Raw genomic sequence first — 21,580 nt, forward strand, 5'->3', positions numbered from 1 at the left:
CTGGAATTACCTGTATGTTTACCGGTAATAAACTTGCACTGTTTTATGTATATGTTTGATTACATACAGCCTTGTGACAGTTTTCCTGCATGTCATAAGCATTTGAATATAAATTAAAATGTTAAAATCAAATCTGATATTGTTTTACCTTTTATTTGGTGTGTGGAAGGTGTGCGGAAGAGGGGGTAGTCTTATACGGCGAGTATATAACAAACTCTGTATTTTGAGTGGAAATGTTAGGGGGTCGTCTTATACGCCCAGTCGTCTTATATGCCGGCAAATACGGTATGTGTGTTTGATGTGCACACACATGGGGCACACAGTGACTCACATATCACTACACTGCAGCTGACAACCAACCAGAATGGACATGGGCTATAGTCCCAGCGGCCTCCTGCTGTGCTGGGCATTAAGCCCCTGGTTGCCAGGTTTGGATGAGGCTCAGGGCTCCTGTGGAAAGGGCTGCGTGGCCAAGGCACGTGGGTGCATGGGAAGGAGCTAACGACACAGGAATGTGTTGCTATTTCAACACCTGAGACAGCCGTGCCTTTTGCATGTAGCCTCCCCAGGTCAGGAGGCAGGGAGCAGTGCCAGGCAAGGGCAGACTCCAGACAGACAGACCTGGTTCAGAATCAGGCATCACTCCTGTGCCTGATTCATGTCAGACCCTAGAACCTCAGGGAACCCCTGTAAGGTGGGTCTGAGACCTGCAGCACCCACCCTCATAGGCAGTGTGAGAACTTGCTGAGGTATCCATGTGTGAGCTCAGCACTGATACCGTGCTTGGTACGCAGCCAGCACACTGGCTGAGAGTCTTAGCTGGAGGGGGCTGGCCTGGAAGCACTGGAGGCCAGCAAGGCTGGTGTGGGGTATCACTCTCCTCTCCCCTCCATCCTCTCTTCTCTCCCTCTTCACTGTCCTCTCTCCTACTCCCTTTCTTTCCTCCTTCCCAAGTCTAGACTTAGCCTATAAGTAGGCCTCACTCTCTCTCTGTGTATACGGGGACAACTAAAATAAAGAGGTTGCCAATCTATGGTCCTAAGTTTTAGATCACCCTCTTTCCTCTTCATCCTCATCCTCATCCTCAAAGGGAACCGATGAGTCTCAAGTCACAGAAACCAGAAAATTGAAGGATCAGTCTCCCCGCCCCCCCAACCAAAAAAAACCCACAAAAAACAACAAACAAAACACCTTACAAAGCAAGCTATATATCAATAGATTTTCTAAATTAGACTTACTACAGGCAGGAAACCAGGTATCCATCCATATGCTCAAATTTAATCCTCTCCACACCCCTGGGCAATAGACAGTATCATCTCCATTTTACAGATGGAAAAAGTGAGCCTGAAAGAGGCTGAGGTCCTTGTCACCAAGAAAGTAAAGAGGCTGGTGTGGGGATGCCAGTGGGTCTGGCTGCCATCACCACCTCCTCCCCCCCCCGCCCCGGCCTGCTTCCTCTCCAGGGATGGTACCCAGCGAGGTCTCCCAGCCCCCGCTCCAAGGCTGGGCTTCGTTTCCCCACCTGATGTGCACACACATAGGGCACACAGTGATTCACATATCACTACACTGCAGCTGACAACCAGCCAGAATGGACATGGGCTATAGTCATGAATGCAGTCGGGGATATCACTGGGGCTCATCCCATCACTCCAGCCTGTGGAGGATCATTGCAGCGAATCCTGAGCCTGTCATCCATGGCATTAGCTGTCCCTCACAGCTCCCTGTCAGCTGCATGTCTGATGAGCACCTCTTCTGGGTCTCCCGCCAACTTGTGAATGAAAATGTTGAAAGGGACACACTCCAGGGCTGAGCCTTAGGGACACTGCTAGAGACCCTGCCCGCAGCCTGACAGTAATCCTGGATCAACACTTTGAGGGAATAAGTCAATCAATCCAGTCACCACCATCCCATCTCCACTTCTCCAAGGCAGCCTTTGTCCAACACCTCCCTATAATGGAGATTTAGTGCAGCTACAAATCCCTAATGGAGGGTCTCCTGACCTGTCCCCTCCAACCCCATGAAAACAAGATTCCTTTGTTCTTGTTTGTTCTAGAAAAGTGCATGTCCGAAGAGCTAGGACATTCCCAGAACTCAAACCAAACCATTCCGCCATTTAAACCCTCCTGTGGATTCTCATGACACACAGAGTAAAATCCAGGGCACCACACGAAGTGACCCCATTGCCCCCTCCAACTTCGATTTCCCCTTCTTCCGGCCACTCTGGCCTTATAGATATTTCTTGACATGCCTTTGCATGCCCTGTGGAATGCCAGATCACCCTTGACTGACTCCTTCTCATCATTCATGACTTAGTTCAAGTTTCACTCTCAAATGAACCTTTCCTATCCCATTTGTAAAAGAGTTATTACCTCCTCCCATACCCCTGCCCAGTCTTACTAGGCATTCTCTACTCCAACAAGTTATTTTCCTCTTAGTATTTATCACCATCATACAGTATCGTTTTTATGCCTTTACCCCACACAACCACATATCCTCTCTGTGGGCAGAGATTGTCTTATCTTCACCACAGAGGCCTGGGGGACTAGCACAGTGCCTGGCACATAACTTCAGCTCAGTAAGTATTTGTTGAATAAATGAATGAAGAAGCTCATGAACTTGTCGTTACATTTGTCCATTTCTTGGAGCTCTTGGAATCAGGAGCTCCATTGCCAAAGGCCATCTACCTCCTTGCATGGGTTGCAACCTGTCTGGCTTTGATTCCATTTTCTGTCTTTCTGTCCATGTCCCACCTCTGTCCTGGCATCTCTGTGAACAGTTCACTAACTACCTTGGTAGGTCTAGTCCTAAGACCCCCAACCTCGGTAAGGCAGGCCCCTGGCTGATCCCACACAGAACGCCCCCCCGCTCCCAGCCACCACCTTGGGGCTCACAAAAAGACTTTTCATTCTCCTTCCAACTCTGCTTGCCTGCATTTCTGGAATCTATCTTTTCTTCTCTCTTCCTAAGAAGTTTTGCCGATGTTGGCACTTCTCCCGTGCTATTTGCTTTCTCCTTTGAGTTGGGAAAAAACCATAAAATCTGCCACAGACTATCACAGTGAGTCATTCAGGAAGGTTAACCCAGCTCCTGGGCGCTGACAGAGGAAGCAAGAGTCACACTCGGTGCCGTGGCTCCAGCTGCTGCCACCACCTCTGCTTTGCCCGCCTCCAGAAATGATAGGTGTCTGACGGCGGCTCTGTCCGCGGACACTGTGCATTATTCCTGCATTTGCAGTGTACAGAGCTACACAAAAATAAAGGCTATTGACTGGCTGGCACCCCTTCCCAGAATAATGACTAAGCAAGCATGCTGTTAGCTCCCCGACAGCAGTTCTGTGTACATGATAACACAGAGCAAAGATGAAAACTGCTATTCAGCTGAGCCAAACAACAGAAAAATGCAAGCAGAAAATTGTTAGTGCTGGAAGAGGACAGCAAAACAAATATTTTCTTCTCGCTATAGCATTTCAGACCATCCACAAACAGGGGACCCAGGCCCCGTGCCCAGGCAACGTGGCTGGTGGAAGAGGGAGGCATGAGACGGGCGCTGGGTCCAGCACAAACCTGGGCTGGGAGGACAGCCTGTCCACAGACTGACCCCCTGACTGGGTGAGATTCTGACTTCTCGACACATCTGTGTGGGTAGATCAGCAGAGCATATTGGTTATGAGCTGTGTCTCTAGAGAGAGGCAGACACTGGATTCAAATCCCTCCCCTCAGTGGGGGCCAGACCTTAAGCTGCATCAGGCCCTAGTTCATAAAATAGGAAGAAGTGTTAGCCTGTCTGGAGTGCTAACAGCCAGGCACTGTGCTAAGCACTTTCAATGCAAAACTCTCATTTTAGTCCCCACAACAGTCCCCGGGGGCTAGTGTGTAGACTGACGACAACCATGGCCCATTTCATCACACCTTTGGCATCCTGTATCCAGGTTCTTTGGTAATTCCCTCCCATCTTGATTCATTAGGACTCCGCCTCTTATTTCTTTTGGGACTCGATCACATGCCGCTGAACAAGCCCAGGAGAGCCTGCTGGAGAATGAAACATCCCCCAGAGGCGACCCCCAACAGTTGGCCAGACCCAACTGAGCTGCAGACGTTGGGTGAGCACTATCCGTGCCCAGCCATGTCCAATCCCCACCAGAAGAACTACCTGGCTGAACCCAGCCCAGACTGCTGAACTTCAGAAACGTGAGCTGAGTGGATAGTGGTTGTTTTGAGCCACGAAGCTTTGGGGCAGTCTATTAAGTACCAAAAGCTACCTGATACAGAGAGACATAACCATCCCAGTTTTAAAAATGAAGAAGACAAGCGAGTTTTCCCAAGGTCACAGAATTAAGAAGGGACAAGGTGTAAATTGAGGCAATCTTGCCCAGATGCTGCTCTCTTACCCATGGAAACCAAAACCAAAGTGAAGTGCTATGTGTGAGAATAGCAGGGGTACACCCCTCAGGACAGCAGAAAGGGCTCTCTGAGGAAATGTCGAGGCTACCCTGGAAACCAAAGTAAAGTGCTTTGTGTGAGAATACCAGGAGTACACCCCTCAGTTAGGACAGCAGAAAGGGCTCTCTGAGGAAATGTCATTTCGGCGGGGGCCTAATGGATAACAAGCATTTAACCAGGTTACAAAAATAAAAGCAAGGAAGAGCTTTCCAGACACAGGGAACAGCATGTGTGAGGATCACATGGTAAGCAAGAGCTTGGTGCACTGATGGGACTATGCTCAAGTGGGTGGGGTACATAAATTGGAAAGTGGGGAGGTCACAAGAGGTGCGGTTAGAGATGGCAGGAGTCAGAGCCTGCCAGGTCTTAGAGTGATGCTCCAAGTTTTTATTCTACAGGAACAGGAAAGCCACTGAGGAGATCTCAGCAGGGAAGTGTCAGGCTCTGGTCTCTTCCCAATAGTAGCCCAGAGGCATGATGGGAGGGGACTGAACCTGAGCCAGGGCCTGTGCTGTGTCTGCTAGGTGCCAGCTGTTAGACTCCAGAGCAACCATGAGGAGTAGGTAACATCTTCCTCCCCAATTTAGAAAGAGGAAACTGAGGCTCTGGAATTGAACAACAAATTCAAGTTCACCCGAGAGTAGGTGCTAGAGCAGAGTTGGGAGCAAGTCCTCATGGCTCCAAGCCACTACTCTTAGCCCCTACCCTACACTTTCCAAAATAGAAGTGGGAGAGAGAGCAAGGCCTTGGCAGTCAGGAGAACTGCATTCAAACCCCAGCTCTGTCCTTTCCGAGGGGTTACCTCAATTCACTTCCCTTCTCTGAATCTCAGTTGCAGGAGGACCAAAGGCCAGGAGCCAGCCAGGAACTAGGAGGATGAGGCAGCAGAAAGCAGGACTTGGTGGGCAGGTGGGGCCAATGCAGGGACTTGAAGGAGCCATGGCTGTGCATAGGGGTGACAAGGAGGCACCAAAGGGCCTCAGACAAGCAGAGGCTTTCATAATGGAGGCAGAGGCTCCAGCATCCAGCCTGGCACCAGCCCCCAGAGAGCCCACCCTCACTTGCCCAGGGCTGATGGACATTTCCCTGGTGCATATGTCACAGCACCCAGGGTGGCCCCTGCCCACTGTGGAGGGAGGAACATGGCCATCCATGTCAAAGCTACCTTCCTCCATCTTCCCTCTCCTCCAGAAGGAGGGTTTATTGAACTGCCCTGGGTTTCCCTCCCCGTACACACTCCACACCCATGCACACACAGCACAGTAGTGCACACACACACCATGCCCATGCACACACACAGCACAGCACACTTGTGAATATATACCACATACATACATGCACACACAGCACAGCAGTACAGACATACATACCATGCCCATGTGCACATGCACATACAGCATGCCCGTGTACACACAGCACACTTGTGAACATACACCACATACATGCATGTACATACAGCACAGCAGTACAGACAGACATACCATGGCCATGTGCACATGCACACACAGCACACCCGTGTACACACAGCACACTCATGAACATATCCATGCATGCACACACAGCCATATGTACACACACCACAGCCATGCACACACACATGTTGCAGACATGCATACACATGGACACACATAGCACAGCCAAGTACACTATACATATACACCCATGTGTGCACACTTGTAAAAAAAAAAAAAAAAAACAGCAGGAAGAAAGGGGCCAGGGGAAAGGATGGATTCTGCCTCTCTAACTAACTGAGGGGCCTGGACCGAGTTTTTTCATTTTGAGGGTGGAGGCACAGTTGAGAGAAGCCATAGATTTAGCTACCATCAGGGGGGCCTACACACCTGTGTCCCAAAGGTACCTGGAAACCCACTGAGCTCTGTCTGCAGGGACCTCTCCAGTGGGGGGCAGGGGAGGTGGGCGGAGGGCCTTCAGAGAGCTCTGGCCTCCCCTTCCCGCTCCTCCTCCACTCTCCTGGCTGCAGTGAGGATTAAGTGAAATGATGGATATGAAAGCGCTTGGTAAACTGTAGCAGCGCTATGCAAATGTTAGCAGCTCCTACTGAGAGAGAGACCTGGTGGTGCGGGAGAGCCACTCTGGGCTGCAGGCTTGGAGCCCTGCTGACCCTTCACAGCCCAGGGCCAGGATGGCTAGGGGTGGAAAGTTGGGGAAGGCTCTGAAACTTCACCGGGATGGAAGGGGACACCACCCAGGCTGGGGTGAAAGGAGGTGACACTGTGAAATCCGTCAGCTGCCTGAACACCAAGCCTGGACTTTGAGTTCGTCTCATTTCTTAGCAGAGACCTTTATAGAGTTGAGTCATTTTTTACAATGTCTCTGGCACACACTTGGAATTCAGTAAAGGTCAGTCTCCTGCCCTTTGCTTTTCTTTGGAGAACCACCTTCCCCAAGCTATGTCCCTGTTACGCCTGAGGTTCCATCATCTTTGACCCCTAAAGTATCAGGAACTTTCTATGCATGTGCACGGGAATCACCTGCAATGCTTGTTCCAAATGCAGATTCCTGGGCCCTTGTGGGGAAATGGCAGTTCAGTTGGTGCAGAACGGGGCCCAGGAATCTGCATTCTGATGGCAGATGATGTACAGGGAGGCACCAAGCCTGGTGCAAATTTCCTTCCACTTTCCAGCTCCTCCCTGATTGGCAGGTGAAGGTGAGACACCTCCCCTCCCCCCCTCCACCTCTTCCCGACCCTCCACCCCGCAGGAGGGGAAAGGAGACTTTGAGAACACAGGACTCAGGTCTGAGTTAGGCCAAGGACTGGGAGGGTTGGGGGGGGATGAAGGATTCAGTGAGCTGGGGAATGAGACAGGAAATACTGCGGAATAAATACAGCAATAAAGGAGCTTCGGCTGGGAGCTACAGAGTGATTCTTATTGTTCAAATTATCTTTAAAACTTTTCATTTGAATCTGTTTAATAAGAGAAGGCTTACCCTAAGGAAGAGGTATTTTTTTAATGTGACTTGGGAGCTGAATTGGAAATAACGTTGCAACAAAGATATTAAAAAGGGGATTAATCCAAACCACTGGTGGCCCATCTCTGCAGGCTCCCACAACCTGCCGCACAAGTCCCGAAACCATAAAATTAAATTAAAAAGGGGGACACGGGACATGGGACGTTAATCACGATTCATCTTCCTTTCACCGCTCATGGTTCCTAGTGCTAAGCAGACACGCATGGGGTATTGTAAAGGTCTCCTGGTGTCTGAGAAAGAGCCCTGGCCTTGGAGCCACCAGGTTCCTCTTCCTGCTCTGCTGCCATTTGAGCTGGATGACTCTGGGCAAGTTGCCTAACTCCTCTGAGCCTCAGCTTCCTCATCTGTAAAAGGGGAGTGCTATGGACCATCTACTGACAGGTGTTGCTAAGACAATGAATGAGATAAACAGAAAATTATAATGCAGAGCCTGGCACATAGCAGATGCTCAAGAAAACATGACTTTCCTTCTTTGCATCTTAAGGCAGAAAGAGGGGGGGAACCCTGCAATGTCTTGGCTTATTGATATTCTGTCCCTATGTCACTCAACGCTTCCTCTGATGATCGTGACTCTTGCTTGGATCCTGGCCACCTCTGGGCCTCACTCACCCTCCTTGCAGCGGCATTTTTATGGTTCATCCATCATTCACTTCCTCATTCATTCATATACACTGCATAGTCATCAAATGCCAGGAACTCAGTGGGGTGCTGGGGAGACAAAGATGACTAAGACACTGCCCTTGCCCTTATGGAGCCCTGGTCAAGTGGGGGGAGAAGTGTTGTTGCCACAGTCAGCATACAGTTTGTGCCAGGCGACCACCTTCTCAGGAATCCCATGCCAGAAAGACACCAACAAATCCAAATGAGATGTTGTGTTCTCCCCTCTGGCCAACGGTAAACCTGAGAGCTGGTTCTAAACCGAGCCTGCTATTCCATCATCTTCATATAAAGACCCCTCCACTTTGTCTCTCCTGATGAGCCTCCCTGCCTCCCTGCTTTCTCTTATGAGACAATGTGAGTTATGGAAATCAACTGCTATGTTCCCTTTTTGACCTAGCTGCCAAGAATCTCACAGCAAAACGTTATCCTCAGCTGAGTACTTTTCCTTCCCCTAGATTTTCGGGTATATAAATCTCCGTTCCCCATACCATTTTTAATTACTTAACCCCTGTCATTTTATCATTGATAATAACAATAATGATGGTGATGATGTGATGGTGATGATGCTGACAGTGATGACGCTAATGGTGATGCTGCTGCTGATGCTGATATGATGATGCTGATGGTGATGATGCTGATGGTAATGATGCTGACGCTGATGATGTTGATATGATGATGCTGATGGTGATGATGAGTCCTTATCTTACGCCAGGTGCTATGTGAGCTTTACATACCTTATTTTTATTAACCTCCACAATAATCTTTTAAGGTGGTCACATGACTTTTTCCATTTTTCAGATGAGGAAAGTGGGGCACAGAAAGTGTGAGTGACTTGCTTACAACTAGGAAGTATGCTAGGATTCAAGTCCACTGGTCTCTGTATTTTACTATTGTCTGATATTGATATTCTCATCACCTTTAAAACCTTAGGAAAGAGAAGGAATGTAATTGTTTGCTTAAAGTGAAAAAGGGAACATGGAAGAGGGAGGAAGAAAACATGTTGAATGGGATGAGCATTGGAAATTTCAGAGGGTGACACACTTATTCTAGGGCTTTAAGGATGGGTAGGATTTTAATAGACAGAGATATAGATGCAAGGCATCCCTGGAGGTGAAATGACTTGAGCAAAGGCAAGAAGATGTGCACCTGCTGGTAGCTCGTCTTGGTTATAGGGAGTGGAGAAGAGCAGTTCATCTAAAGATGTAGGTAGGGCCAACTACTGAGACCCTTGAAACCAGGTCAAGGGACTCAGAAGGCAGTGAATGAGCCATGGAAGATGCCTGATCTGCGCTGTTGATGTGCTTTAGGAAGATGAAGCTGACACAGGGGAAGGACATCCAGGAGGGAAAAAAACCAGACACAGCGAGATGAGATGTTGTAATGATGGCAGAAGAGAGATAAGCAGGGAGACCAGAAGTCAAGAAGGCAACTGCAGCTCAGCCAGTGTGGCTTTGTGGTTGAGCGTTGACCCAGGAACCAGGAGGTCACCAGTTTGATTCCCCGCCAGATTGTGGCTCATCCCAAGTAGGGGGTGTGCAGGAGGCAGCCGATCAATGTTTCTATCTCATTGATGTTTCTATCTCTCTATCCTTCTCTATCCCTTCCTCTCTCTAAAAATCAATAAAAACTTTAAAAAAAGAAAAAGAAGTTGACTGCAGGATGTGTGAGGAGACTGAAGGAGGGAAGGGTCGGAGGGCCCTGGACCTCTGTCTACCAGCACCATTACATTCATAATTCACTTGTCAACCAGGAGGGGGATGTGGTAATGTCAGTGTGATTGGGGTCACAGCAGAGGCTGAGACTCAGCCCTGGGAAGCTCAGGGGAAGAAGACACTTAAGTATTGGTTCCAAGAGAAAAGGGGTTCGACCTGGGTCGCAGGGGGTCTCTGAAGTCATTTACAAAATGTCAAGGGGTCTGAGGATGTGCTTCAGCCACAAGGTCTAGAGCAGCTTTCCTCAGATTGTCAGAGAGGTGTTTGTTCCCACAAGGGGAGAAAACACGAGCCTGGAGCATTGGGCTCGGTGCTGGCTTCTATTCTAGGACATCAGTCTGAGTTTCCAATTGTGAGTCTTGTCCTTATCACTCCCATCACCAGCTTTTTAAAATAATAATAGTAATAAATGAAAGTGTGGACATATTCCAAGCAACTTTTCTAGAAAAACAAGACACATCCAATTGTTTAAATAAGAGGAGCATCAAGAATTGGTTTGTTCCCTGGCACTGAGAAGGCAACTGTGAGTGCTTGTTGAATGAATCCATAAATGATGGAACGAACAAATGCCACATCCCAGTGAGAGCAATGCAGTCAACAGCAAATCCTAAGCCCCCAACTGGAGCTGTGCAGTTGTTGCAATGAGGGGACCGAATGAATAAGTAATCCTAGGATACGAGTCAGTGAGTGGCTGGCCACAAGTCTCTAAGCCAGCGGTTCTCAACCTGTGGGTCGCGACCCCTTTGGCGGTCGAACAACCCTTTCACAGGGGTCGCCTAAGACCATCCTACATATCAGATATTTACATTACGATTCATAACAGTAGCAACATTACAGTTATGAAGTAGCAACGAAAATAATTTTATGGTTGGGTCACAACATGAGGAACTCTATTTAAAGGGCCAGAAGGTTGAGAACCACTGCCCTAAGCCCAAATTTAAGACTAATTAAAAGATAACTGCCCTAACCGGTTTGGTTCAGTGGAAAGAGCGTTGACCTGCGGACTCAAAGGTCCCAGGTTCGATTCCGGTCAAGCGCATGTACCTGGGTTGCGGGCACATCCCCAGTAGGGAGTGTACAGGAGGCAGCTGATCGATGTTTCTCTCTCATCGATGCTTCTAACTCCCTATCCCTCTCCCTTCCTCTCTGTAAAAAATCAATAAAATATATTTTAACAAAAAGATAACTGAACACAGTTCTGGAGTGTAATTGACACTAGACAGAACTATTGATTTCTCCCCAAAAGCTGATTTCTTCCTGTTTCTTCTCCACCTCCATAAATGGCACCACCATCCAACTAGGCTCAAGGACAAACCCTCAAGTTAAGACTCATGTCCCCATTTGTGTGCCCCAAACCATTGTTGGCTCCTCTCAAAATACACACTGAATCCCGCACTTTCACCATCCCCACTACCATCTCTCTGACCAGGCACCACCACCCGCCTCACCTAGACTATTGCTGCATCTTCCCAGAGGTCTCCCAACTTCCTGTCTCACATGCCTGCAAACCCTCTCCATGCAGCAGCTGGAGAGATATTTAAAAATTAGTGAATCTGATCAGATTCCACCAACTACCCTAAAACCTCCAAAGGGTGTCCATAACATGGAGAATCAACTATAAACTCCCTACAGTGATCTTCCAGGCTTTCTAAGACCTTGCCTGCCTGCCTGCCTCAGATACCGCCTTGTCCCATGTCTATTACTCCATACGCCCCAGCCATGCTGTTCCTCTCCAAGCCACTCCCACCTCAGTCTTCACAATTGGTCTTCTTTCTGCCTGGACATCCTCCCCCAGATCTTCACTTGTTGGCTCTTTCTGGGTATCCAGGTCTCTGCTCAAATTACCACATCTTCTAGAGAGTCCTTCCCTGACCACCCCATTAAAGATGCTGTCCCTAGTACTTTACTCGGTTTTATTTCTCTCAGGGCACTCATTGCTATCTGAAATTATCTGGGTTATTTTTGCTTGTTTATATTGGTTTCCTCCAACTAGAACATCAGTTCTTTTCACATCTGAAGTTATCCTAGTCTTTTGATAACTTCTTTTCTGTTTCTTTCCCCTACTTGGATGGAAGCTGTAGGAAGCCAGCTTCTATCCCATTAGCTCTTAGCACTGTGCCAGGCACATAGTAGATGCTTAGTAAATATTTGTTGAATAAATAATTGAATGAATAAACTCAAAATGTGCCCACACAGTGAAGTCCACTTGGGGAGAAAAACAAGTCTGGCACTCATCGCCATTACTATGATAACAGAATGTTAACAGGGAGGATCCAATCAGCACACATTGGACCATACCTGGTTCTGGTGCTGCACGGCCACAGGACCAACTGTATGCATAGGAAACTGACCAAGCTGCCACGTGACGGGAAACTTAGAAACCCAGAGAAGTTCAGCTTGTAGAAACCAGGAATCCTAGGAGAAGTAGTGTTGGTATCTTTTAACATCTAAAGGGCTATTGAGAGAAATAGGGGATAGACTTGGTCTGGAGCCCTAAAGGCAGAATCCAGATCAATGAATATTAGTCTGATAGAGACAGATTTCAGTACAAGAAGAAAGTGGGGTCCATAACAAAGGAAGGGCTACCTTATAAAGTGGTGAGCTCCCCGCCTGAGAAAGTGTATAAGTGGATATAACCACTTGGCAAGGATTTTGAAGAGGGACTCAAGCAGCAAAAGATGGCCTCCAGAGTCCCTTTCAAACTCGAGGTATTTATGTTTCTAAAATATATAGAGACACAGTCCAGAAAAAACATTCTGGCTAATAAGAGTGCTGGAACGTACGTATCTAGCTGGCCCATAGCAGAAAACATCACCGAAATCAGGCCGACAAATTAAGCAACAGGAAGGTTAGCTGAGAGGGGTCTTGAGGGTATGAAGCCAGACTAAAACACTCTGGACAGCTCCCTGGATTAGAAATCGGTTACCTATACTTTATCATTCAAATATGACACTGCCAGATATTTTGACTATCCAAAAAGATGCCTCGATTTCTAGGGGAAGGTAGCCAATACCATCGTGTAATGGCTCAGAGGGTCCTGGATTTGCTTTCTGAAACGCCACCACTTCCTAACTGTAGGGCCTCGGCCAAAGACATTAACCTCTCCAAACCTGTTACCTCATGTGTAAAAAGGATTTCATTTAAAAACAGGGGAAGGAGAAATTGAAACCAGAATGGCACAAATTTGATCATGAAGCTCAGTGACAGACACACAGACATTCACTATACTATTCTATTTGATAGTTTGAAGATTTGCATAATAAAAAGTAAAAAGAGGGGGTATTTAAATTAGTACCTACCCCGTATAATAATTGTAGGGCTTGAAGGAATCAACAGCATCATCATTACAAGGAATTTTTGCAAATCCTAGTTATTACCAAGAATGTTTAAATATCCCATTTAATCATCCCAACAACGCTATGAAGTGCATAGTAATCATCTCCATTTGGCAGATGAGGAAACTGAAACTCACTTAATTAGACCAACCCCGCATCTGGCTGTGGGGCTGCAATAGGATCTGAAACCAGTTATCTGACTCCACCATCTCAGCTGCCTTTCTTTCAAGAATAGCTCATTGTGTTCTGCTTGGTTGATATCTACGCGATTATATCCTTTAGTCACCTAAGTCAGTGATTTCCCAGCTCTCTTCTAGGTAACAGAACCCTTTTTTTCAAACGCAGTCTTTACTCGGAACTCCAGTAAAGTAAAAGCTATAAAAGCAGAACACTCTGGCTGAATGGGGGATTAGGGCCCAGCCACCAGGCCACTTGACCCCAGGATGACCCTTACAGCACCCTAGGGTCTAGGAACATAGTGTGAAAACCCGAGATTGAAACCAACAACAACAACAAAACCCAATCCTGGGAATTACATTTAAGGACAACTTCATTTGTATAATGCAGTGTGCAGTCTCCTGTCTCCCATCACATTTGATCCTCATTATCAGCTCTGAGGTGGACAAGGCAGGGCATATCATCCTCAATTTGCAGATGAGAAAAACAAGGCCAAATGGAATTAAGCAACTGGCCAAAGGTGAGTCAGTTCACTTTAGGCCAAGTGCAGACTGGAAATAGAGTCTGTCTCCATTAACTAGGTGTGACCTGGCAGAGAAGGTGCCATCTACTGGAAATTGCCACTGACCCTGGTTCACCAAGTGGACCATCAGCTCCTTGGCCTTTGAGAGCCTGACCACAGCCCTGTGGCTCCCCTGCCAAGACCCTGTCCCAGAGCAGATGGCAATAGGCAGGGGAGAGGGGTTCAGTATCACTCACTCTAGGGCTGGACAGCAAAATGTTGGCGGCAGTCAAGCCATTCCCATCCCAGCCATATCCTTAGCACAGGACAAGGAAAGCAATAGCAGCCAAAGTGCCTGCACCTTTGTCTGCAGCCCGAAAAGGGAAGACAGGTAGTGCAGGCCTGGGTGGTAGTTACACATTCTTTCTTCTTTGCTCTCTCCTAGAAATCCCTGAGACCAGATGCAGCAGATAATTGCCTGAATGGTTCCCCCACTTCAGAGCAGCTCTGAACTGAGCTGGAGCATGTGTTGGAACAGGCAACACTTAATTATCACTTAGTCTTTAATTAACACTTAATTATTAACACTTAATCCATCTGTAAAATGGGGACACTAATACCTGTCTCATAGGGGCTCCCGGAGGATTAATTAATGTTTGCGGCCCACTTTGAAGATGCAAAGCATTGAACAAGTGCTCAGCAGTTCACTGCCTTTTCTAAACAAGGTCCCCCCTTCCTCTCCTTGTGACTATCCATCCCCAAGGATATCTGCTCAACTTTTGCCCTGGTGGAGAAACATCTAGCTCTGTGTTTCCCAGACACGGGATTTCCCATCCAGGAAACGGGCTATTTCCAGCCATCTCCCCACACTTTAATTTTCTATTATGTCCTCTGAATATGGCAATGCCTTCCCAGTAAATATTTTGATGTGCGCTCTTGCAGCAGCTTCTGTGGAGTCTGAATGGGACAGCTGCTCCTGTATTAGGGAATTCCAGATGTGGTTTAAAACCACCAGACGCATCTGTGCCAATGCCTAGTCTTTGGAGGTGGAAGGGGGAAGGGACCTGCTAGTTGCCTTTGGGGAAAGCCATGGACATCTAACCCTAGGTCCTGGCCCAGATGGTTTTCCAAGGTCCTCAGATTCACCTCTGGTTGTCTGTGCCTTTAGGAGGAGAACGAGCCCCTCAGGGGGCCGGTGAAGGGGCAGCAGAGAGAGCCTTGGCCTGGCCCTTCACCCAGGTAACTTCAGGCCCCTCGTTAACTCGTTAACTCTTCTTCTAAAGGGACCACGGGGAAGGGGATGTAAAACATACAGCCCGTAGGGTTTAGCGGAATGAAGAATGGGCCAGAACCTTCCCCCAGAAGGTCTGACCTGGGTTCCTCCCCGCTCCCCTGGTGCCAGCCATGTAGGGGGACACTCACTCTTCTTGGAAGCTGAGCCCGTTGTCTGTGGGAGTCCCAGCCACGGGGGCAGAGAGCTGCTCCTTCAAGGTCAGGGGCTGCAAGCCCTCAGGCAAGCCCTGAACTCTCTTCCAGATTTCATGGCAGGTCTTGTCTAGGCTGTCTTGGGGTGTATCCTGGTGGATCCAGATGTATCTGGGGAATGGGCCCAGGGCGGAGGGGCGCTTGGCCACCAGGGTCGAGGACGAAGGGAGCCCATTTCCACTGGCCATCCTCCTCCTGTCTTTCCGGAAGCCCCTTGGTCCACCCAGGGCTCGCAGACAGGGCGACCATCCACCACCGCCCTTCATTCACCAGAGAGGGAGGATGAGGATGGGGCAGAAGCAGTTCAGTTCTGTCTGGCTGTCGCTCCAGCAAGGTGACTCTGTTCAGAGGCCTCCGATCTGACTTGTGTGCCAGTGGTAGATGGAGATCAGCTTTTTTTTTCGGGGAGAGGGAGCTTATTTTGATTTGTTTTTGTTTGTTCTTTTCTGACCTTTGCCCCTCTTCCCCTCTCCCTGAGAAGAAAAAATTTAAAAGTCAACAAAAACCAGTAGCTTAGTAACCTTGGAACCCCCTGAGCTCAGGAACCAGGTGCCTGGGTGGGCAGAATGACATCTGCGAACCGGTTGAGGGGGAGGGAGGCCTCTCCCAGAATCCCTGGCGCGTCCGGTTGCCACACACCTGTGACACCTTGCAGCGCCTGGGGCTCAGCCCATTCTCACCCGATAAACCTGGGGATGACTGGGTGAGGGCCTGGCACTGTGCTAGGCTCCTGGAGGGCAGGAGCCCTCCACTGGGCTCTCGCAGGGGCCTTCCCAGGGATCCCCGCGCACCCCGAGGGCCAACGGCCTCTCCCCGCCGCCCCAGCCCCACCTCGCTCTTCCCACTCCCCCCGCCAGGCCCCTCTCCGGCGCCCGGAGCCCACAGCCCGTTCCCGCCGGCGCCCCCAGAAGGCACCTGCCACGCCCCGCGGCCACGCCTTGAGAGGGAGCGGTCCTGCCTGCGGTGGCCCCCACACCCTTCCCTTCCCTTCCCGTCCGGCGCTGGAACTCCTCTGCGGGTTCAGACGCAACGGCTGGGTGCGCGGGGCGCCCGGGTTCGGCGTGGCAGGCAGGATGGGGGTGAATGGGCGCCCAGAGGACCCCAGAGCGCTTTCCTCTGCCAGTTGTATTGGCGCTTACTGTGTGCCAAGCTCTGGGCTTTCTGTGTTGTCATAGTCAATCAAAACAAGCTCATGACGTTAGTACCATTGCTTTTTATAGTTCTACCTTTGAGAAAACCGAGTCTCAAAGTAAAAAAGGGGGTGTGCCCGAGGCTCACCGTAAGGGAGGAGCTGGGATTCAAGCCCAGCCCCCCCTCCTCCCTCCCCTCCCTCCGCACTCTCAGCCACAGAGGTAGACCATTTCCTCCGCGCTGCGTTCAGGTTCGAGGAGTAGGTGGAGTAGGTGGGCGGTGGGCCGGTGGGAGTGGGGCCAGGGGACTGGACAGAGGTGCAGAGAGAAGCGCTATGTTATGTTTGCTGCTCAATGGCCTCCTCCCCTCTCAGAAGGGACTAAAAACTCTGAAATGACACAGCACCTCTTCCTGCCTGGGGTCTTCAGCCCCAGGAGCCGGAGGTTGTGCCTTCGGTATTTCCCCTGCAAGGAATGAGCAAGGGGATGTGCAGTAAGGATGGATGGGAATAGAGAAGATGGCAGTCTATGGGTGGAGGTTTGAGTCCTGACACTGGTATTTCCTCCTATCTGTGTGACTCTACCAACTTTCTTCACTTCTCCCATCCTCACTCATTCATTTCCCAAATATTGATGCAGCCCTTGCTCTGTCCAGGTGAGTTGCTGGGCACTTAGGAAGCCTGAAGGTGAACAAAACTGGTGTTGTCCCTGCTCTCCTGGAGCCTGTATTGTAGTGCAGGGAGATACATCACAAACTCACCAAGCAAATAAAGCAGCAGTAATTACAGACTCTAAACCAGTGGTTCTCAACCTTGGCTGCACATTAGAATCACCTGGGAATCTTTTTAAAATCCTGATTTCTGGGCCTCATCCTCCAGAAATTCTGTTTCTTTGTTACTCATGTTGTGGCCCCACCCCATAACGAAGAAACAGAATTTCCGGAGGATGAGGCCCAGAAATCAGGATTTTAAAAAGATTCGCCGGGTACTCGGTTAGCGCGCATGTTATGGGGTGGGGCCACAACGTTAGTAACAAAGAAACAGAATTTCCGGAGGAGGAGGCCCAGAAATCGAGATTTTAAAAAAGATTCCCAGGTGATTCTAATGTGCAGCCAAGGTTGAGAACCACTGGTCTAAACAAAAACTCACCACCAAAGCCAGGCAATGGGAGAGGAACAGCGGCAGGTTGAGATGGCCCAGGCACACCTCTCTGAGGAGGTAACATTGGAGATGAAACAGGGGATGAGAAGTTCTTTTCTGTAAAATGGTGTTAACCAATTATTATAAAGATCACACTTATGGCACGTTGTAGGCACTCAATCAATGTGTGTTGGATAAATTAATAATAAGCTGTATAGAAAGTGCTGGGCATACCATAGGTGCCCAATATACAACCTTGCTCTTTACAGAAGGCCCAAGTTCCTGGAAATGTTGACTAAATTTTGAAATCTGAGCTTCATTCCCCTTTGATTTTCATTATAAAATTGAAAATGGGTTCCTTTGGGGAAAATTCCAAGGACATAGACTGAGTAAAATTATAGTTAAGACTGTAGGAAAACCTTTGAAAATAGTGTATTTAAAGGAAAAGTGATCATTTCCGATGAAATATTAATAGTTCTGAAAATGTCACTCAGTGTTTGTGCTGCTTGGCATTTGGTTGGCTCACACACATGTTTGGAGCAGAACTCCAAGGTCCCTGCATTGCCCAGGCTGCAGGGTTCTGGAAAGTTAGCCAGCTCACTCTAAAATACAGCAGGGCTGGGGAACAAAGACAGGAGCGTGTTTTGTTTGGAGCACACAGGAGAGGTTTCTAGAAGATTCTGCAAAAAACTTAAGCGATGTACTTAGAAACAAAGCTATATCCAATATGGTAGCCATTTGCCACCTGTGGCTACTACTTTTTTATTTCATTTTAATGTAAATGAAAAATTTCAGTTCCTTAGTTACTTTAGCCACGTTTCAAGGGCCACATGTGGCTTGTGGCTACCATAATAGCACAGAGAACATTTTCATTGTCACAAACCCAATGGACTCCAGACCTCGACGACCCAGGTTCATATTCTGAGTTCCTGTTTTCTGGCAATGCAGGCTTAGGCAGGTTACTCTGTGCCTTGGTGTATTGGTTTGCTCGGGCTGCCATAAAAAGGTACTCCAGATGGATGGCTTAACACCAGGAATGTATTCCCTCACAGTTCTGGAGGCCAGAAGTCTAAGATCCAGGTGTCAGCTGGCAGATTCCTTCTGAAGATCCACTAGACTTGTAGATACTATCTTCTCCCTGTGCCTTCACATGGTCTTCCTTTTGTGCAGGTCTGTGTCCTCATCTCTACTTACAAGGACACAAGTCATATTAGATTAGCACCCATCCTGATGACCTCATTTTACCTTAAAACCACCGTTGAAAGGTCCTGTCTCAAAATAGCCTCAAAAGGTCCTGTACCTCAAAATAGAGGTACCGGGGGATGGGGCTACCACATAGGAATCTGGGGGGAGATGGCACTCAGCTCATAACCTTTGGTCTCCTCATCTGTAAAATGGGGTGATAATAAGAAAAACACACACCTGTTTTGTAGAGTTGTAGATGTTTTATTACTAAGTAATTACTTCATCCATGGAAGGTCCCAAGAACCACACCTGGCACAGAAAGTGCTGTATGTTAGTTTCCTTGACGATTACATTGAGACGTGTGCCACTGGAGTTTTTAAATAACAGATTTTGTGCTCTGTATAGGGAGGGAGAACTTGAGCTGTGCTGTGAAATTGCTCTGTGATGGAGGAATGGACTCGAATCATCAACTAAGCCTTTTCATGGGTCAAGATTGTGCAAGGTGCGGGCCTGGGAGATGAATAAGACCTCTGCCTAGACATCATCACAGGCTAGTGAGGAGAGCAAAGCATGCCATAGGTGCCTGGTACACAGCAGGTGTGGGAAAACTAAGCTAGTCCAGTCTCCGTTCAACATGTAATTATGTTCCTTCAGCCCATAGATATCTACGTGCCTAGAAGTGTTCAAGGTTCTGAAGAGAGGGTAGTGAGGAAAGTGAGCCTGCTCCCTGCCTGGTTTTAGAGATTGAAGTGGTCATGGGCACCATTTCATCTATTTATTATTTTTAGTTTGGAAAAATTCTTAAATTACCCCTTATTACCCTTATTCCCCTGGGCAGGTTGTGTAAAGTCTAGGAATTCAGTTTGCTCGTGTGTGAAATAGGGTTAATAAAATACTGACCTTCTAGAATTGTTTGGGACAACTGAGACAATACATGTATAGGGCTTACAATTGTTAGTCTGGGACATGCTATGGACCCAATGAATGTTAGCTATCATTCTTAGGATTCTGGGATTCTTGCTTTTCTACTTTGGAACCAAGAAAACCTCAGGAGGAGGCAATTTTCCCTACCTATTCTGCAGCCAAACCTCTATTCACCTGGCTTCCATCACTGAGACAAACATGGCTAGGCTGGGAACTTCAGGAGAGCATGGCATGGGGCTCTTTCAAGTCCGTCATAGGCCCTAAGCCTTGCAGCCCTCTCCCTCCTCGAACATACTTTAAACACACTCACCTCCCACCATCAACATCACTTTTCAGTTGTGAAAGAAAATTGAAAAGATTTTTGCCATTTTGCTTTTGAAAATTTTTGGCCCTGAGTAATTTATTTAATGTATGGTCCACTGTGATTTCTCCCCTTCTTGGTGCCTACCCGGGAAACCTGGCACAGCAAGAAAACTCCAACCTACAAATTGTCATCAAACGGAATGAAATTTTTATGACGATTACATTCAACAGTTAATGGAGTTGACATAATGTTACATTTTGCGTTTAATGAAATATTTACTGATGTCAACATTGCTGTTTTCTTCTTTGTGTTATGAAGCCAATCATAACGTTTTCAGGCCTCAAACTTTTTAGGCCCCTGAAAACCACAGAGACCCCTTGTTATCATGTTGATGATGCCTAATGGGTCAAACTGCCCAGAGGCAGGGCCCTACGGAGGGAGATTTCAGGCAACTGTCCTTGAGGGACTAAATATCAGAACTGGAGGGAGAGGAGGGGGCAGCCATGGGAGTGGGGCTTCTCTGGGTGTTGTCTCAGCAATTGGACACCGTGGCAGAGCAGCCAGCCATTGCCCAGGATTTTGCAAAGGACACGGATGTTCTAGAAGCAAAGCTGTGACTCTGTGGCTCCTCTCTCCTGGCAACACCATCAGCCACCCCTACCATTTCCCAAGGGATTTCACCCCCTATTGTTGCCTCCATTCACTGTCCATGTGGGAGGACAGTGTGAGGAGCTTGGGCGGTAGCACCTGACACTCTTGACTTTGAATTCCTGCTCTGCTACTCACTGAAAGGTAGCTTTGCACATGCTTAACTTCTCTGGCATTTCATCATCTGCAAAAAGATAGAAACAATACAGGCTCAGAGTGGGAGAGGTTCAAATAGGGACATCCATGGAAAGTTCTCAGCACCGTGCCTGGCTCACTGTGTGCCCTCATAAAAATATACCGATTATTGTTGTTCATATTAGCTATTAATGTGAAATGGCAGCCTATGAGCTCTCCATTTAAAGTTAGGGAAAAGGAGCCAGGCCGGTGTAACTCAGTGGTTGAGCTTTGACCTGTGAACCAGGAGGTCACAGTTCGATTTCCAGTCAAAGCACATGCCTGGGTGCAGGCTCAGTCCCCAGTAGGGGGCATGATGGAGGTAGCCGATCAATGATTCTCTCTCATCATTGATGTTTCTATATCTCTCCCTCTCCCTTCCTCTCTAAAATCAATAAAAATATATTTTTTAAGAAATATAAAGTTAGGGAAAAGGAAAGCCATGGTTGGTGGAGGAAAAGAATATAATTTGTCAGGAGGCCCAGTAAGGTAGCAACAGAGTCAGAATCCAGCTGGCCTTTTGCTTCCTCCTTTGGCCTTCGGCCTTCCTGCCAGCCCCTACCATGGTAGGTGCCCCAACATTTCCTGGAGAGGCTCTCCACTGAGTGGCCAGATTATTATGGCCACCTGACGTTTGTAGGCAAATTAGCTATAATTTCGCGCTGAAGTTGCTAGAGGGCCAGACCATTATAAATAGGGAAGCAGGTTGTTTACCACGACAGTAGAAGTGATTTTTTTTCTGAAGATATGGGTAAACAATTCGATTTAATAG

General features: G+C 48.2%; 1 protein-coding gene across 1 annotated transcript in view; it reads right to left on the reverse strand.

Moving 5' to 3' along the window:
• The window catches only part of LOC102752821 (chromosome unknown open reading frame, human C1orf94), a 38,162-nt gene extending 22,487 nt beyond the window's left edge, over positions 1 to 15,675 (reverse strand). The window contains exon 1 of the mRNA XM_006777332.2: positions 15,242 to 15,675. Within this exon, the coding sequence (XP_006777395.1) occupies positions 15,242 to 15,570 (329 nt within the window). The 5' untranslated portion in view covers positions 15,571 to 15,675. The remainder of the gene's footprint in view (positions 1 to 15,241) is intronic.
• Between the last annotated feature and the right edge of the window lie 5,905 nt (positions 15,676 to 21,580).

Source organism: Myotis davidii, unplaced genomic scaffold, assembly GCF_000327345.1.
Source record: "Myotis davidii unplaced genomic scaffold, ASM32734v1 scaffold88, whole genome shotgun sequence".
NCBI lineage: Eukaryota > Metazoa > Chordata > Mammalia > Chiroptera > Vespertilionidae > Myotis > Myotis davidii.